Source organism: Strigops habroptila, chromosome 3 (genome assembly GCF_004027225.2).
Source record: "Strigops habroptila isolate Jane chromosome 3, bStrHab1.2.pri, whole genome shotgun sequence".
NCBI classification, from domain to species: domain Eukaryota; kingdom Metazoa; phylum Chordata; class Aves; order Psittaciformes; family Psittacidae; genus Strigops; species Strigops habroptila.
The window spans coordinates 74,261,955-74,280,774 of record NC_044279.2 but is presented as its reverse complement, the minus strand read 5'-3'; the positions used below and the strand labels follow the sequence as shown (position 1 = coordinate 74,280,774).

Genomic DNA, 18,820 nt, shown 5'->3' with positions numbered 1-18,820 from the left:
AAATTGAAGACTGAAAATACACTAAATTATTAAATTAACTAAATTTTTTGGTGCTTCTGGCTATGAATATAGAAATTACATGCCCATGAGCCCGCATGCTGTACACGACTGATCACCCTGGTAAATGCCAGAGAAGTGGGAGGAACAGTCTCCATGACCAGCGATACTTGCACATTGTCTTCCCTAACTATGCTCTGATGACCTCTGGAAACAGCTGGCTAAAACACAGTGGCTGTATGAGTCCTAACTCAGCCTTCTCACTGTTGCTACCGGTGTATAAATGTTCATTAGAGTTATCAGAAGTGCTGTTTTTAACGAGTGCAATCTAATAGAGACATAGAGCTTAAAATCATGCTTCCCTGTTTCTGTGATGGAGAGAGGGGAAAGAACAGCTCTTTCTCAGTTATGAATGAATTGTATACATTCCCAAGTATTTTCATTCTTAAAAACACTTGAGTATGGTTGCTCACATATTGAGATCAAGAGCACAACTCTTCTACCAAGTCATCACAAATACATTCAGACAGACTCTGACTCTTGTACTGTACTTCTTTAGAGAATCGCAGTGACATATTTTTCCCTAAGTATGCTATTTTTTCCCCCACAAACAGGTGATGCAGAAATTTGCCCAGGCTTCCCAGGTGAATACTGACTGCTCTGTAGCTGTAAGCAAAATCTATACATGGGCAGGTATCTTAAGCCTCTTTGAAAGGAATGGAGAGTTGGTCTTGAGACTTAGCAGAAAGCAGATTTGGCAAACAGTACTAACATGACATAAAAAGGACATGGAGCTGTTGGAGCAAGCCCAGAGGAGGGCCACGAGGATGATAAGAGGGCTGGAGCACCTCCCATAGGAAGACAGGCTGAGAAACTTGGGGCTGTTCAGCCTGGAGAAGAGAAGGCTGCGTGGACACCTCAGAGCAGCCTTCCAGTATCTGATAGGGGCCTATAAGGATGCTGGGGAGGGACCCTTCATTAGGGACTGTAGTGGTAGGACAAGGGGTAATGGGTTCAAACTTAAACAGGGGAAGTTTAGATTAGATATAAGGAAGAAGTTCTTTACAGTGAGAGTGGTGAGGCACTGGAATAGGCTGCCCAAGGAAGCTGTGAATGCTCCATCCCTGGTGGTGTTCAAGGGCAGGTTGGACAGAGCCTTGGGTGACATGGTTTAGTGCAAGGCGTCCCTGCCCATGGCAGGGGGTTGAAACTAGATGATCTTAAGGTCCTTTCCAACCCTAACGATTCTATGATTCTATGGCAGAACAACAGCAGGAACAGTGACCAATAGGAAAGGACAAACAACTTATGGGTGCCTGTATTGTGTCAGATCAAAAGTCCATTGAGCTCAGTAGACAGCATATGATAGTGGATGGTAGCAGGTGCCTACTGAAGAATTTGTAAACAGGGAAATTCTACAGCAATACAGCCCACACATATATTCCCATTCTCTGGAAATTTGCACTGAGTTTTGGAGCTAGAGGTGGTATTTCTTTCATTAACAACTTTTGACGGATTTCTCATCTGTGAATTTCATTGATTTTTTTATATCTGGTAAGTTTTTAGCAAACACAACATCCTGCAGCAGAGTGCCACACTTTGTTTACAACTCCTGTTTGTTTGGACCCAGATATAGAGGGAACCTCCTGTGTTTCAGTTTGTGCCCACTGTCCCTTGACCTGTCACTAGGCACCTCTGAAAATAGCCTGGCTCTGTCTTCACCCTCCCCTCAGGTATTTACATACATTGATGAGTTTCCCCCTAAGCCTTCTCTTCTCCAGGCTGAACAGTCCCAGCTCTCTCAGCCTTTCATTTTGTGTGAAGTGCTCCAGTCCCTTAATCATCTTAGTGAACTGGACTTCACTGGACTCCCTTGAGTATGTCCATGTCTCTCTTGTACTGAAGAGCCCAGAACTTGACCCAGCACTCGAGGTGTGGCCTCAACAGTGCTGAGTAGAGGGGAAGAATTGCCTGCCTCAACCTGCTGCCAATACTTTATTGAATGCAGCCAAGGATACCACTAGCCTTCTTGTCACGAGGGTACATTGCTGGCTCCTGTTCAACCCAGTATCCACCAGGAGCTCCAGGCCCTTTTCTGCCAAGCTGCTTTCCAGCTGGATGGCCCATGTACTGGTACGTGGTTTAGTTCCCAGGTGCAAGACTTCACACTTCTCCTTGTTGAACTTCATGAAGTTCCTGTCAGACCCTCTTGTCTTCCATTTTCTTAACAGAATTCCTCACTGTCCCACAGAATATATAGCACCATAGCACCTCCTGAGCTGCAAGAAGTGCTTCTTGTTTAGCGTGGTAAGATGAGGGAGGTTTGGCTGATGAAGTGTTTTCCCTGGCAGCATGTCCTTAAACACTTTACACTGGAAAAATGCAACCTTCAATACTGTATTGATTTTCTCACTACATTCACTGCATCTTCCTAGATATGCTTGGGAAAAAAAAAAAATCAATCAATCAAAATAATCGTCAGCTATGACATAATATCCCTGTTCCCACTCCAAATGAAAGATACCCTTTCTGCTCAGCTGACTTTGCAAAAGCATCACTAAGGCCAGCATTTTGCAAGAGCCTGAAGGTCAGACAGGCTGGGCTAATGCACCAGGCTGAGAAACAGCAAGCCTGGAGGCAGAACATGCCACTTGCATGCACCCATCTCAGAGGTGGGCTAATAAATGGGATCAAACAGAACCAAATCCCACCATCACCCAGACTTAATGGCTGCAGATTCACTATGGCGGGGGGAAAGAGCAGCAAATAGGAGGAGTCAGAAAAGGCTGGGGGAAGTTGAAAAGGCAGTCTGTAGGTAATTCTGCCTCCTTCGGGCTTTCACTCAGGTTTTGCTATAAAAAGTATCTGGAATCTAGAATATAATGATTGAAATAAAGAGAAATGTTAATTAGGCCTTGTAATGAATGACTTGATGGAAAGCTGGATTTTCAAAAATACAGTTTTCCTCATCACTCACCACATCATCACTGAACTTTTTCGATTTCACACAGGGAGAACTTCATCCTACTATAAATTTTTGCCATACTTCTTCCCACATCCATGAAAACTGAGTCACAATTCCAGTGGCATTAGCACAGATCAGGAATACTTTCAGGATAATCTTCCCCATTTCACGCTGTCCATCCATCACAATATCTAAACTCTTTACAGGGACATCTGGCTTATCTCCCTTATCAGGGTCTTGCTTCCAGGAAAGCAATGTCAACATCTTGTTGCTGAGATTGCATTAACTGAATCATTGAGAAAGGAGGGGGGCACAGGATAACATTTAAGTATGGGTAGCATTCATGCCTGTCTCTAGCACACAGTATTTCTTTTCTACAAATAATAGTAAGAAAAAAAAAAGAATCAAAATCGCACAAGAGAGACCAATTCCAAGTGTCCAAAGAGCCTGGGACAAAGAAGGTAACTGTCACCTGTAATCATTTCCTCAGGAGGAATGCCAAAAGGAATCTCCTTGCATCTCACCTTTGGATAATCACTGCCTTTGCTTCATCCTTGTCAGGTATCTAGCAAACGTTAACAGAAAAGCCTTATGTAAATGAAAACATACTCTTCTGTTAATGCTTGCTGGATAACTTGTAACTTCAGCTTTGGATTTAATTTTGTCCTGGTGATTCACAGGTTTCGATATTCCCCACCCCCAACAGGTCCTTACTATTTATATGAATGGTTGTCAAGGAAACCAGGAATCCAGCAAAGCTGGGTAACTTTTCTAGATTCAGAATTTCTGGTGCCAGAGTATTTAAAGTAATAATAATAATTCACACCGAGAAACAACTCTAAGGAGATGGGAATTTAGACATTTTTGCTAAAATTATTTTTCTATTTCTGCTGGCCTTCATAGCTGTTGTTCTTACTCATCACAGAAGCTTGGGTGACTTTAATAGAATTCCACCTCATCTCTCACTTTATGAACAGATGATATCTTCCACACATACATGCAACAAGTCTGGATACAAATAGCAGTGAGCAAAAAGGTTGAGATAGAAATGGATGATTAGCTGAACCTCTAGGTCCTGGATAATGCGGAACAAATGCAGAAACCGTGGAGCAAGCCACAACTGCAAAGGAGGATTACATATCAAAAAGGCAGAACAAACAAAACCTCCCAAAAAAGCATCAGCATACAGCAAAGAAGAATAACTGCAAATTAATTCTCCTCTCTGTAGCAAACTCTGTAACACAGTCTGACTGATGCTTGTTTTTCTTTTTTGTTGAGTTGGTTTTCTTTCTTTCCAAATCTCTCACCAATACACACAGGGCAGGCAAGTGGGAAAAACCTGATTTAAGAATGAGTCTTCAAAACAACTTCCTTAATAAAAAAATTAACTGAGGGTGCTAAGAGTTAAGCCATGCTCTATGTTTGGAACCAACATGCTTTATATGGATGAGACTGCAGACTGTTACATAAAGCATAATGGATGTTTTTTTGTCTCTGCTATTTAGGTAACACGACATTCAGCCATACAACTTCTTCAGGAAAGAAATGAGCAAAAAATAATTCACCTCCTGGATCTCTGAGGATTAGCTCCCTTTCCTTAGTCTTTGGCTGGCTTTTCTCCACAAGGTTTCCATTCCTCTCTCCTCACTTAGCCCCACCAAACTCAAATGGCCAGTTTCCATTTGACTCCGAGTCCTTTTCTTTACTCTACTTTGAGATAATTTAATTTTCTCCACTATCTCCAAAAGGCTAAATGCCCTCTGTTTTTCTCTATTCATTTGTGCGAGATGAGACTGCAGAATAGAAAAGTCTGGCCAGTTTCAGCTGGTGCCGTTTCTTGTTCCTTTGGGGCCTTTGGCCTCAACTCCATGTTTTCAATGTGGCAGACAAAGGTGGAAGACCTACAAGAGTCAAAGCATCCTGTCAAAGGTCAGTGAGAATAAACCAAACACCAGCCTACCAGTCCTACCTCTCCAGCAGAAGCAAAAGTACAAGTCTTCCCTAGAAGATAAGAAAAAGCCTTCTTTTTATTTTCCTTTTTTTTTTTCCTCCTGTCAGTGAATGAGTGAAAAGAGACACACCAGCTGGACTAGATCAAATGGCAGGAAGCCATTTCTGCTAAAAGCTGACTGACAGGTAGGTCTGGCAAGAATTTGGCCAGTGGTCAAAAGCAACTCATGGCTGCCCTTCTCACTTCACCTGTATGGAAAGATAAGAAAGATCAATTGCACGCTTTAATTGCTAGTGAACTCCATCAACCAGCTCTTTGTCCTAATCCATCAGGGAAGATAGAAACCCATGAAAATATTATTTTGTCAGCTTTTATTTTAGTAACTATGCAAATACATGCATATTAGCTGCAGCCATTATATGTTCTGGCAAAACTCCATGCAGCTCTTAGGGTCAAAGCCCAGAGTCATTCAATGCGTATTTTTCACGTTGTCAGGATATTAAATACGTGTCATCAAGACACACTGTCCAGAATAAAAAGCAGCACCATCTCCTGCATAAACACATTATGTTGGATAGACAATACCCTCAGCTCGGTGACAAAAATGTATCTGAAGTGGGATTTCTTCCTCTACTGGGTTTCGTGCAAGAGTCCTTTTTTTAAGGATGATGAAAGAAGGTAGCAGAACAGTTACAGTGACTATTATTAATCAAGTAATGCCTGGAAGGAGACTGCAGGTCTTAAAATACTAGTTATCATGTGCAAAACATCTCCAACCAAAACCCCAAAATTTTGAGGGAAGGACTTCTCACCCTTTTAAGACTGAAAGATCTCATCTTGTTTGTATCCAATACAAAACAGAATGCAGTTCAGTGCAACAGTCAGAGTTGCAGAAGATAAAATCACAGAATCATAGCACATCTCAAGTTGGAAGGGACCCATAAGGATCATTGGGTCCAACTCCCTGTTCCTCACAGTACTACCTAAAACTAAACCATATGGCTAAGAGCAACGTCCGGAAGGTCCTTGAACTCTGACAGGCTTGGTGCTGTCACCACCCTGGGGAGCCTGTTCCAGTGACTGACCACCCTCTCAGTGAAGAACCTTTTACTAATGTCCAGTGATAATTTATGGAAAGGATGTGGGAATGCAGCTTCCAGCAGACCACTGACATCCTAATATGAAGTAAAAAAAATAGCAAACATATATGAGAAAAAAAAAATTAATTCTATGATTCAGAAGGCAATTACTAGCTACTATCCAGCATCTCACTAGTAAAATCACCTCTCTCCAGACCTAAACTTTCACTGTTTCTACCTTCAGAGCCTTGCTCTGGTGAAACTTCAACAGCTGAAAATGCTGCACCAAGAAAGAGGCCATTAGTGGGCAGAACACACATCCATCCAGTTGGTGGAATAAATGCCGTAGCCCATTATTAAGTCTCTTATTTTCTGGAAAAGCAAAGAATTCACAGGAAAACAAATCATCCTCCATCCTGCACGTCTGGAGGCCAGAGTGGAAACTTCTTATATCGCAATTATTGCTTCAAGAGAACAAAAATTATATGAAGCAGTGTTCTATTCTCCAATGGTAAGTATTACAATAGATCAAAACTCTTGAGGACTGAAAAGCTCCAGGAATACATCTGGGATAAAAAGGATAATAAAGGATAAAATGTATTATAAGTATGAACAAGCAATATTAACAATAACCTAGTATAAGAAGCACTAAATGCAACTGGGGGATAGGGAGGAATTATTATTTTTCTTTGTTACTAGAAAGAGATAAAATGTCTCTCCAATAATGCAGCACTAACTAGAGAAACAACCTGAAGAAAATAAAGACATTACTGGGCAAGCTGGGCTCCTCCAAAGCAAGAAATATTGAACTTGGTGTTCATGACACCTTCTTGCCTAGGTTCTGGTTAAATATTGGTCAAATACTTGAGATAACAGTGAATTTACATGAGTAGTGTTTAAATCAAGTGCCCATGTAGCAGGCATGTCTCTCTCAACTTCTTGAAACTTCAGGTGTGAGGGCTAAGGTCGCCTGTGTCATCCTAATTCCAGGTAATCTTGTAGTTTCACCCTAAGGGCCATCAGACAAAAATGCAGTCAGACAGACTGGTGAACACTGATCCTAAATGGCTGGTTGAAACAATACAGCTAGAAACATTTTATAAAGGCTTTCAACTGTATCAGCTAAAAACTGTGGAATCCATTCAGCTGTGAAAGGGGTCAAACCTGAAGTAATGGAACAGTATATAAGAAAACTATCAGGGGACTGAAATGCTACCGAGTTTTCATCTTTGTTGCTGAAAGGGTGAGACCTAGACACCAGCATCGTACCATCGGAAAATGAAACTTCTGCAGGATTAAGTCAGTTTGATCTGAAAAGTGACATCTCCAGTAACAGAAATAAAATTTCTCAATTTAGAAATTCAAATGTTCTCACACCAAGTTGATTCAAAAAGAGTTGACTCAGTGGCATCTCATTAATAACCTTATTATGTATCTCCCCTTTGAAGCAGGTACTCAAACTCCAAATCTGCCTGCATGCCCTTACCCAGGCTGAGATGGTTTCAGAAGACCTGTAAGAAGAGTGACTTCACTGTGTGCTTGTGCTACACCAGATGCACAGCAAGGCTTTTAGTTTCCAGTGATGTGGAAAAGTGTCATACAAAGAGGTGTGCCCATGTAAAGATGAACATAATTTTTCTCCACAAGAATGACCATTTCAGCTCTAGTCTTTCAGAATACTTTCTGCTTACCCTGCCCACTGGACTGCTGCGTGGGAAGGAGCTCACATCTGAACTCTTGTGCAACACATTCCTGAATTCCAGTTGTTGCTCAGAAACAAGCCAATGCCAAGTACTTTACAAATAATGAATTCTAACAATTCCAGCTCCCTGGTGGTGAATCAAGGATACTCTTGGAGTCCTTCCAGCCTGCTATCTTTTTTCAGCTTATCCATCCGACATGGAAATATATGTACTTCAGTTTTTTGTACATCTAAAAGCAAGGATCACTAAACATTTTTATAAGATGCTCACATCAATACCAATTGTGAATAGGAATGCCTTGAACAGTCACTGTTGTGACTATCAGTAATCGATTGCCCTATGTCCTTGTGAGCAAGTAAAAAGCCATTAAGATCTAAGACCATAGTCATTATACGTCTTCCCAGCTTTTTATCTGTTAGTGCCAAGAGAGGAAACTGTGCTGGAACACAAGTTGACCATTAACACTCCCCAGCAAGTACAGGAGGTGTACAACCTATACCCCTTAGGCATATCAAAGCGTAAAATAATTTCTGAATGTTAAATGTCCCATATTAGGACAGCAAGATGCTTTCATTTCTCATGGATGGATGATGAAGTTCTGAGAAAACAGTTGCTGTAATGGGGATACACAGCAAAACCAATAGTTGCAGCAGTCAGTTTGAGGAACTGTGTGTTTTTAACTTCTTTTTTTCCCCAGGGTACACTGGATATTTTGTCAAACTGAATAATTTTTGGAAAATCTCATGTGTAGCTATTCATCTTTTTCTCATTCTCTGCTAAAATAGCCTTCCCTGAAGATGCAGCACATGTTGCTGCAGTAAGAGTGACGTTTAAGAAGCCAAATGTGAAACAGGAATCCTTGCTATTGAAATGTCACAGTCAGCTACTATGATATAAATGTGGGTGATGTCAAAAAAACGAGTTGGCTCCTTTTTTCTCACTTCACATATGTTACAAAGAGCACCTACCCTGGCTTCCTGGTGGAGGTAGTACATAGTGACTGTACTGCTTTTCGCTAGAGCCAAGAAATAGGTGGAGCTACAAAGAAGCCCACAACAGCTAAAGATAAGTTATAAAATTAACAAAGAACTCCAATGTTTCTAAAACACCAGTATAAGGGGGTTATAAAGCCAGGGATGAGGCTTTCTTTTGGAATAGCCAGTTGTGCAGTAGAAGCACTGCACAATGGAACAGTCTATAGGCAGACTGGGATCCTTGAAAGAGGCCCAGGATGCACCTTATTTCATCACAGTAAGCTTCATATCCCAGTATACCAAATTCTTACAGTACCAAATCTTAAATTAACTGACAACATTTGTAAATCTCAGGAGAAATTACACTGAAATCTCCAAAAAGCTATTGCACCTTTGGCATCTTGTCTCCCTCCACAGACAAAGTGAGAAGTGATGCTGCTCATGAAAGCGGGATGTCACTAAGCAGATGACAACTGCGAGAAGTCAGTAATGGCACCATGACTCCCATTCTCATGACCAGTTTCTGACCAGCCTCACTGATTTCCACAGCACTTCTTTCATCACTGCCTGTTTTGAATATGCAGAAATTTAAGACCCAGTGTGATTTTATCTAAAATTACTTTTTTCATATTCTAGGCCTGAGTAATAACAGAAACACATCCAATAATAATTTGTAATGTTGCATGGCTTTTTTTGTTTTGCGCAGAAGAGGGACAGGAGGATAGAGGAAGTACTGCTTAGGCTACTCAGTCTGCACGGATAGATTCTGACCACTTCACAAAGGTTTCACTGTGCTGGGGAGTTTGAATTGCTATCTGTTTCTTGGTGGATACTCATTTCCTCCCAAGCAGTCTGGAGGAAAATATCTTGGCTTACAAAACCTGATCTGTTAATGTCCAGTCATCTGTACTGAAAACCATGGATAAAAGACCCTGTTCTTAGCATGTTAGCACTGTGTCATAACCACAAGCATACTTCATCACCTGAGACTTCACGTGTCTAGTATTCAATATGTTCACTAGCAAATACACAAAATCTCAATTATAATTGGAAATTCAAATCTAAAACAAAGCCACGCAAGTTATTAAAATCTGTAGAATGTTTTGATTATAAACTTTGGTATTCAGAATCTTCAATTTGCATTTTATTATTTTTTTTAATAATTCTTTAAAAGAGAAAGGGAAAGGGCAGGAAGAAACAACAGTCTATGCCTCTTATTTCACTGACATGTGGAGTAGGCCAGTTTTCAAAAAGACAAAAGGCTGGTGAAACGCAGGAGCATTGCAAACCCACCATAGCATGTGACAGTATTTGACCAAAACCATAGTGCTGTAAAAACACTTTAATCGAATACCTACCACTGTATAAATGAATGTAAGCATAAACAGATGCTGTATTTCACATCCTGTATTGAATTAATAGCAATTAGATCCTGCATATGAAGTGGAAAAGAAGGAAAGTAATGTACATCTGCTTTATAACATTGTGTATCTGCCTCTGAGGCATACAGTGAACTACTTAACAGATAAACAATCATGCACTGCCCTTGAAAAATACATAATCTGCATGCAGTGCAACACAAGTACAGTCCAACAGTTATAATCCATGATAATTAGTATCCAGTCATTAGTCCTGTGAAAATAAACTGTTATGAATGCCTGATTCTGCAGCATCTAGTGGAAGTGGTTGAATAGGAAGATGGTGGAAAGCAGGAGAATGCTGGCCAGTTTTGTTGTTCAAGGCTTTATCAGCACTGCTATCAATCATTGTTACCTTCTGCAGCTGATGTGACTAATACTAAACAAATAATCTTTTCACCAAATATCATCTCACATCTTCCCAACTGTCAAAGAGGTCCCTATTCCCCATGTTCACATTGTGGTATCTGCAGTTCTGTTGGAAGTGTTTGCTTGAACATGGTTCCAAAATTGGTACACAGCAATGTATGATACATACATCCCCACCAATACTATCATTCATTGGAAATGCTTCTACTGGTAGCAAAAAAAAAAAAAATCCACAGCATTGGATTTGCTTTTCATTTGTTGCACAGACACTTACTTACAAACTGAGCACACTTTAAATCATCACTGGGATACTGTCTTAGGGTAACTCGTGTGGACAATATAGTTGTCAAAGAGGACAATTGGTTGCTGTCTGGATGATGAACGGAGTCACCACGGTAAGGGTCCTTGCAGGGACATCTTAGTTGGATTCAGGGAGACTCCATAAAACACAGTTCTGTCCAGTTTTTATGATCAGCTGGCCTGTGGTCTTACATGACCACTGCAGAACACGTATAATCCATTGCTATAGATTACATACAAACATTTCGTAACTATCTATGTACAAAATACTGTCCTACATGATCACGTCTACACATGTTGGAACTGTTTCTATTGATTGTCTTCTCCTTGCACAACTGATTAACTTTGCAGCAGGAACTGTCTGGGAATCGCTGGGACAATCAGATTCTCCACCCAGGATGTTAATCAACACATTTAAGCATACAAATTGGTCTAGGCACAGCAGGGACCACTTGGGAAATCTTAAGAACTGCCTGAAATTCCCACTGGGGCAGCTTCTGTGACAATCTGTCAAATACTTCTTGTGCAGATAGCCAGCAGTTCAGTCAATCACCTCGTTTCAATTTGGTCTGCTGTCTCAAACCAGTCCTTTATCTCATCTGCGCAGATGACTAGCCTCGGAGTTCCTGGACCACTCTGAGAATTAGTAACTTAAGTGCATTGGGAGTGCACACAGGCACAGCCCTGAGACCCAGCTACATTACAACTATAATTTAATAATTAAGACTTAAGTCTCATAGCCCTTGCCCATCTATCTGACCAAATGATGTCAACGTCTGACCTAGTGAACTACCTTCACAGTTCAGATGGAAGTGGCTAAGGAGTGACTCATCTCATGCTTAAGTAAATGCCTAAAGTTAGATGATACTTATGCCATGCATTATCCCAGCTTGGTTTTGATCTCTGGATCACATCACTGAATTTGGTTGAGTGTGCAGACTACATCAACATTTCTGATATGAAATCACCTAAGGCAACACTCGTAGTGAGATGTGTTGTCTATTTTTTCTGGGAACAGCAAAAGCTGGAACATCGTGGATATATGCAGCAAAGTATGGAGCTTTCCACACTTCACTTCCAGGTCAAATGCTCATCTATTGCAAAAACCTACCTCCAAGTTCACAGATCAATTGCAACATGCATGTTTGTGGGCTGAACTATTTAAAGGAGATGGGTTTTCTGCTTTACCAGTGATGAAGAGACTACATTTATCTGGGCCATCAAGATTCACACAGAGCAGAGCAGGCAACTGCTCATTCTACCTTCTACTTCCCTCAGTTCACCTGATGTTGTCAGCAGTCTGTCAAATAACATCTGGGAAAACAATCTCAACTCATCTGTGTTCCACACAACACACATACTGTACTGCCTTATCAGCTGCTGCCTCTGCTCTGGGCCAATGCAGATCACAATGGGTTTAATTTCTATACTTCCCTGTGAGTGAACTGACTTGAGATTCCACGTCAAATAATGAAGTGTAGAATCTCAGTGCTCATGCTGCACATCTTCAATAGTTAGCTCTGGAGTATCTTCATGTAAGACTGAACTGAATAAACCACAATATCCTGCAGCCTGGTATTTGCAAGCCACTGCTGTAATGGGTCTTTTAGATCAATGTTTCACAGGTATGTTTTTTTTTCTTTTATTTAATGTTCAAAGAAGACAATTTTCAGCTTCCAGTTATTTTGTGGGATGCACTGCTGTAATAGCTACATCTACTGCATTAGGACCAGAGCTGAGTAACATGACTAATGTAATCATACAAAGTGAATCTACATTGCCAAGTAACTTTCCAGTTTGTAGTCATAGCCATATGTGGCCACACAAATTTGGAAGAGTTGTGTGGGCCATATTGAGTAGAACAAGAATGAAATCTGCAGCTATGGAATGGCTCAATTACTGGCACCATTATCAGCTGCCCACACTTCAAGGATGCTTATTGCTGATTACTACATGCATGTAACAAGTCTAGTTAATGGGGGAGAGTTGCACTGGCAGTACAGTTCACAATCTGAACAGTTTCTAAGTTGAGGGAGAGCTTTTAACCACAGATCTCCCTTCTGGTTATTAGCAAAGCAATATGGAGACAGGCCAAGTTACGCTGGGGGAGGTCACAATTGTCTTCGTAGAACTGCCTGTTAAAATCATCAAACTAGCTGTTTTGAAAGAAATATACCCAGCAACTCCCATCTCAACTATGGCTGAACATTTTCCTAGAGATGCTGTTATCCTGGCTCAGCTCCACAGCTAACTCTCCTCCTCTTCCAGCCCATCCGCCATCATGCGCCTCAAGAAAAGATAGGCCTTTCCCTGGCCACCCTTCCCTGTGCTCCATCCTTCTTCCAAGTAGGCTGGTGTTAGTTTGGCAGCTAGGGAGAGAATGAACGTAGGCTCTTTGTGGTGCAGGATGAACAGATGTGACACCTTGCAAAGGAAACATAAGTCTTCTCTAAGTTTCAAAAGAAACATTTGACATGCTTAATTCACAGCAGCAGACAAAGTAGATACATTGGTTTGTGGGCCATAGAAATTCTGGGGTAATCGGTGGAACCTTGTCTTCCCTTGCTTGTAGTTAAGTGTCCAGTTCTCCTCTAAAACCTGGGAAAAAACAATACCTACTGCAGAGCCTTATTTTCTACACCTTCCTTCAGGACACTGGTTGGTTTAACTTCATGCTAAGCAGCAAATATTTTAAGAATTGCAGGGCAGGTTAAGAAATGTTGCTGAATATTTTAGTCTCCAAATTCAGCCTTAAAAAAAAAAAAAAAAACCTCAAGTGGAAACTGTTGCCATAATTCTAAACAGCTCCTTGAAAAGAAAAAAACGTCCATACTGTTTATGGAGGATCTAACATTATGTGCTCCCTTTCACTGTCTGAGCAGGACAGGAACAGAACAGGACTTTTCCCAGGACTTAAGGGCATAAGCTAACATGCCAGCTCCTGCTGCATTCGAAGTATGAGGCTGGCAGCTCATACACATCAAAGAGGAAAAAAACAAACATGAAATGAAATGTTTTCTGTAGCATCTAAAATGTGTTCCAAAACAATGAAACCTCGGAGAATGAAAGCTAAGCAAAAATGCTCAAGCTATTGTTCAGTCTAAACCCTTTAAAATGTCGGCAATTGGTATTGATTACATGTTTAAAAAACAACTACTGAGGGCCATTAAAACTGAAACATAGTATATATTGTAACACTGTATTCACATATCACTCCAGAGAAAGGTAGATTTTCTAGTAAACATTCGAGCATCAGCTCTATGTTTTCTAAACACTGGACAGCATAATACAGTTCCTAAGAGTTTGGGTGAAATACATGAACCCAAATCAATCATTAAATCCTCTCTAGAGGCTATGTAGGAAACAATGAGATCAGCTCCTACTGCTGCCTGTAAACGGCTCCTCTGTCTTCTTTGTTAAAACTTGCAGAATGATTTGGATATCAGCCAGCATCATACCTGGCTTTTTAAAACTCATTTATATTTACAACTCTTTGCTGTCTTTTGGCAGTGTCTGTCACATTCACCTACTCTTTTTTTTTGGCTATTGAAATCAGGGAAATTGCTTGGTATGCAGTATGCTGAGCTCTGAGCAAGAGTGGCAGACCTAGAAAGATGCATTTATGCATCAATACCTGCATACAATAAGAAAGTGGTCCCCAACCTAAAGCCTACGGGTTAATATGCATGACAGTTCAGTGTTGCTTTAGGTTACCTGCCATATGAAAAATGAAGCTGAGTGGAAAAGAGAGGTACAAAACAAGACTTCGCTCTGTAGCCTCGTATCTGCACTACAAATATTTGCCTACAAATCAGGAAGTTTGGGATCACTGAAGTAAACTCTCTTGGTTATTATTTACTTAACTAGATTGGACCATACCCAAATGATCAGAAGGAAAACACTAAGAGGTCTGTCTTCCCCAGCTGAGAGGCTAATTAAGAACTGTAAAAACCCTACAATTTGCAGAAAAGTACATGTGACATAGACACATACAAGATTTACAAGAATAAACCTCCTCCTTGCTATGAAGCTCTAAAGAACAGAAGAGAGGTCTCTAGCTAATTAGCTTAATATCAGCTTATGGCTTCAGGTAGAAGAACCAATAAAACAATAAAACCAGCTAGAAACAGAATACTTTTCTCAAGGATCATTTTTTCCCTTTTCCATCTTTCTACAACTTTTTGTACTCAAGATTCTACAACATGGTGTGCTTTGAATTTACCCCTTAATTAGCACAGCAATTTGCTAACTTTTGCTTTTTTCCTTGTTTCAGGGTGCTGTTCAGAGCAGTCTGGTAAGTCATTCAAATTATTGCCACCAACTCCAAATGCTAAAATCAGAATACTTCATTCTACCTCCACAGCTAAAAAATGTGCAGCTCAAACTCAATGCTGTGCCTTCGTGATCTAATTTAAACTTTGTGACTCTGAAAAGATAATTACTTCACGCTTTGAGTAAGTGTTTTTTCCCCCCCTTAGAACTCTCCTTTCTTCATATTCATTCTTTTGAAAGGGCATCCAGATAAAAAAGGTAGCTCTTTCAAAATGTAGTACTAATACCTCATCAGAATGTGTGCATTTATGGTGTTACACACCTGTGCTTAAGGAATGCAGGGAAGTTGAGTGCTTCCAATAACAGACTTGGGCTTATTGAACAAGATACTTAAGATTCCACCATTGCTATTAGAAAGAAGTACCTTTAGCAAACCATAATGCGATCAGATGCAATTCAACCTGGGCAGCCAGAAACCTCTTGATAGCAGGTAAAATTCTAAGCTGCTAAAGAACATATTCCATCCATGGAGAAACTGCACTGATTTTAGCCATTTAGTATCTTCTAGTTAAGCGTAACTGGGATTACAATCATGCGGGATAAAATTAGTTTTAGCCAGAAAGAATATTTTAGCCAGCAGTTCTCCCGCAAGTCACCAATCCAGAGACATGAATAAAAAAGGGATGACATTAGTGTATGAGTAACATTTGCGTTTGTCTGTCTTTACCTTGAGCTCATCTGCATCATAGAAGTCTATGCGCACAGCAGGGACCATCCATGTCTGGAACAGAGTTGCCAGGATCTGTTTGGCAATTGCATCTGCGATGAGGTGGAAGTGGAGTGGGTTTCGCCTGATATAAGATGGGAAAGAAATGCATTAGTTCAAAGGTTTCTAATTCCTGTTGTCAAAGGACAACATCAGAACTTACAAAGCTTTAACTATGTCTAAGGTCTCAAGGTAAAGCATACAGCATGTTTGGTGGAGTCCTGCTCTGTGGCCAAAGTGTGGAGACACTTATAATTTGAATAAACATGACACTCATAGAAATACTGGACCAGTTTCTGGGCCGTTGTAAATAAACATAGTTCCTCTGACTTCAGTGGAATGTAATGATTTATAACAGCTAACGATATGGTCCCTTCTACCAGCTCCTTAAAAGAAGGCCAAGTTAATCCCTCTTTGGGGACTTGAGCTGTGAAACCGATTGCTTTCAGTTTCTAGGTCAACCTGCTGATTTATCTTTGTGGTACAAGCAGTTTCCTGTGGAGAAGTAGGGGTAGAAAGGAAGGTTAAAAACTAATCATCTGAATGAGGTGAAATTCCAGGACCATTGAGTTTACACACATCTCTTCAACAAAGCAAACTTGAGGCATCAAGAGCTGTCCTATGGGAACACAAAATCAGATGTTTCACGTGAGTGCCTTCTAGCTACTGGCACAGTGAGTAGAATGGAGATTGTAAATTTCCCCACATCCCTGTTCCTAAGAGACAGGGAAGGTTGAAGAAAAGGAGGAAGAAATAAAGTATTTTCCTCCAAAACACCATATGTGGGTTCACCTCTGTTATAGGATCTGAGCTAAATGAAAGGCTTCAAAACAAGATCAGTGAAGCCAGTATCAGCACAAATGGCAAGGTTTGATAAAGTGTATGGAGTTTTCTACAGTAATGTGAACTTGGACATTACAAATACCATGTTTTAGCTTCTCTCTTTGAGGGACAGTAAGCAACAAAGTCTGATCTTTACTTAACTTCTGTGGCAGGAGTAGGGAAACATGCCAGTGGAAGTTAGTCATGGTTTTTAGTCTTCCATGTTTATCCCAGCTTAGCAAACTTCCCTGTCAGCAGAGAAGGACAGAGTTTCAAAAGCCACTAAGACGACAGATGGTTCATGGAGACTTTAGCATTGGCTCAACCTTTCTTTGATTCCTAGGGTGGAATAGTGGAGTCTTATTTATGTGAAATTTGTAAAGGTAAATGGATGTACTTGTCATCTGATATTTTTAATCTAAAAAGAGGAGCATTTAGTGTCAGATGCTGGTTAAAGTGGAAGATGACTGATGCTACTACCTTCTGCTGCGTGAACGAGAAGTGAAGTATGTTAGTTCAGACCAATGTATTCTCATTAAACTTTTGGGCTTAACCCAAAAGATGAAGGTTATTTATTTCTCCATTTCCTGCACTAATGAACAACATGTGCCTTTCTCTTTAACACTACTCTTCTTGCTTTGATGAGTAATACTGTTTCTCACTGAACAAAGTCCACAAGAAAACGTAAAAATACATGTAATGGTTCATAGAATCATAACACACCACTCAGCGAAAAAAGGAGATTATTGTGAGAAGCAATGTATGGCTGGATTTTACAGTGTTAGAAATCCTGCACCTGAGATCCAGTACCCATGGATGCCAGTGAAGGTGTTGTATGGGCTTCAAGGGCACTGTGGATCAAATAACATGCTTACAGGTTACGTGCTGCTTAGAAGCCTTATGTATGACCTAACCATGATGGCAGAATAAACCCACAGCTGATCTACGTTTAACTATATCCAAAACACTGCTTTACAAAAAGACAAAGGTCTTTCAATCTCCAGCTTGCCCTGAAGTGAGAAGGGGAGAGGGAAAGGCGAAGTCTGCCAGCTGCTGAATGTCCCATTACCAAGCTGAAGGGATCACAGCAATTATATCTGCTTCACCAGCCCAGCAGGAGAGAAGAGGAAGACATCCTGGCTCATGCAGATTCCGCAGTAACCAGGCACCTTGCCAAGAAAAAATCGGGAAATAGCAGTGATAAGGAAATACATTTCATTAGCAGAGAAAAGGCCAAGAGAAACAAAGTACAACATCAGTGGCTTTGGGTACTGGCAAAGCAATATCTCCAGGCAAATAGGTGTTGAATATCAACATACACATCCTACACAGGTCCCTCTGCTTAGCAGAGGCTGAGGCCGGTATCTGGTAGGACTATTCCCCAGTTGGTGTTCTTTAGTAATTTCTTCCCCTTTTTTTCAGGGTCATTTATCTATATACTGCAAAGCAGAATAAGAAGAGTAAAAAATCAGTTAAAAATAAGAAAGCTGTATCTCTTTCAAACCATCATTTAGTTAAATGGAATTGATATAAAATTTCAAGATGAAACATGCTAGTTGAAAAGAAAAAATCTGATACAAAGACTCAGAAGTTCAGTAGCAGTTTATACTTATCTGAATGACCCAGAGTGTATGAAACTTAAATAGGAACAAGTGGGTGACATTTCCTTTGGTTCAGCTCCTACTAGGAAAAAGAAAAAAGGAGTAGTTGTACTCCTACACAGAAATCTCTTTCAAGTTGTTAGCCTCATGGTAGAGATTCAGCTGGAAGGAAAGTATGTGTCAGAGGCAAAGCAGTAGATTATCACTTACAAAAATATATCCCCAAAACAGAATAGTGACCCACTGACATCTACAACTAAATGTGCATCATCCACACAAAATTTTACTCCAGACGAGATTTTAGTTATGTGAAATGTGAGGTTTAGCATGGTGCTAGAAGCCAACAGAGCACAGACTCAAACCTGTAAGACCTTCTGAAGGTAACAGTACTAGCATACACACAGATGACATATTTTACCTCTTCTGGTGTCTGTAATATGCAAAGCCTAAAAGATAAGGATTGCCTCAAAATGTTTATGAAGCAAGTTCAGAAGCTTAAAGATCAACCAACATCCATTGTAAAAGATACAGAAGAGATTCTGTAGGACGAGAAATCTTTCTTAAGATATATGAGAAAGGGATGTATGTCATCATTATTTGCCA

General features: G+C 40.4%; 1 protein-coding gene across 6 annotated transcripts in view; it reads right to left on the bottom strand.

Annotated features, from left to right (window-relative positions):
- LARGE1 (LARGE xylosyl- and glucuronyltransferase 1) overlaps positions 1 to 18,820 on the bottom strand; it is a 277,729-nt gene that overhangs the window by 111,599 nt on the left and 147,310 nt on the right. For 5 of the 6 annotated variants that reach the window (XR_003990374.1, XR_003990375.1, XR_003990373.1 and 2 more), the window contains one exon: positions 15,756 to 15,879. Coding sequence is in view for 3 of the 6 variants with exons in the window: in XM_030477990.1 (XP_030333850.1) it covers positions 15,756 to 15,879 (124 nt within the window). In the remaining 3 variants the exon portion in view is untranslated. Of the gene's footprint in view, positions 1 to 15,755; positions 15,880 to 17,685; positions 18,125 to 18,820 lie in introns of those variants that run through there. The other variant, XM_032919790.1, reaches the window with a different exon arrangement.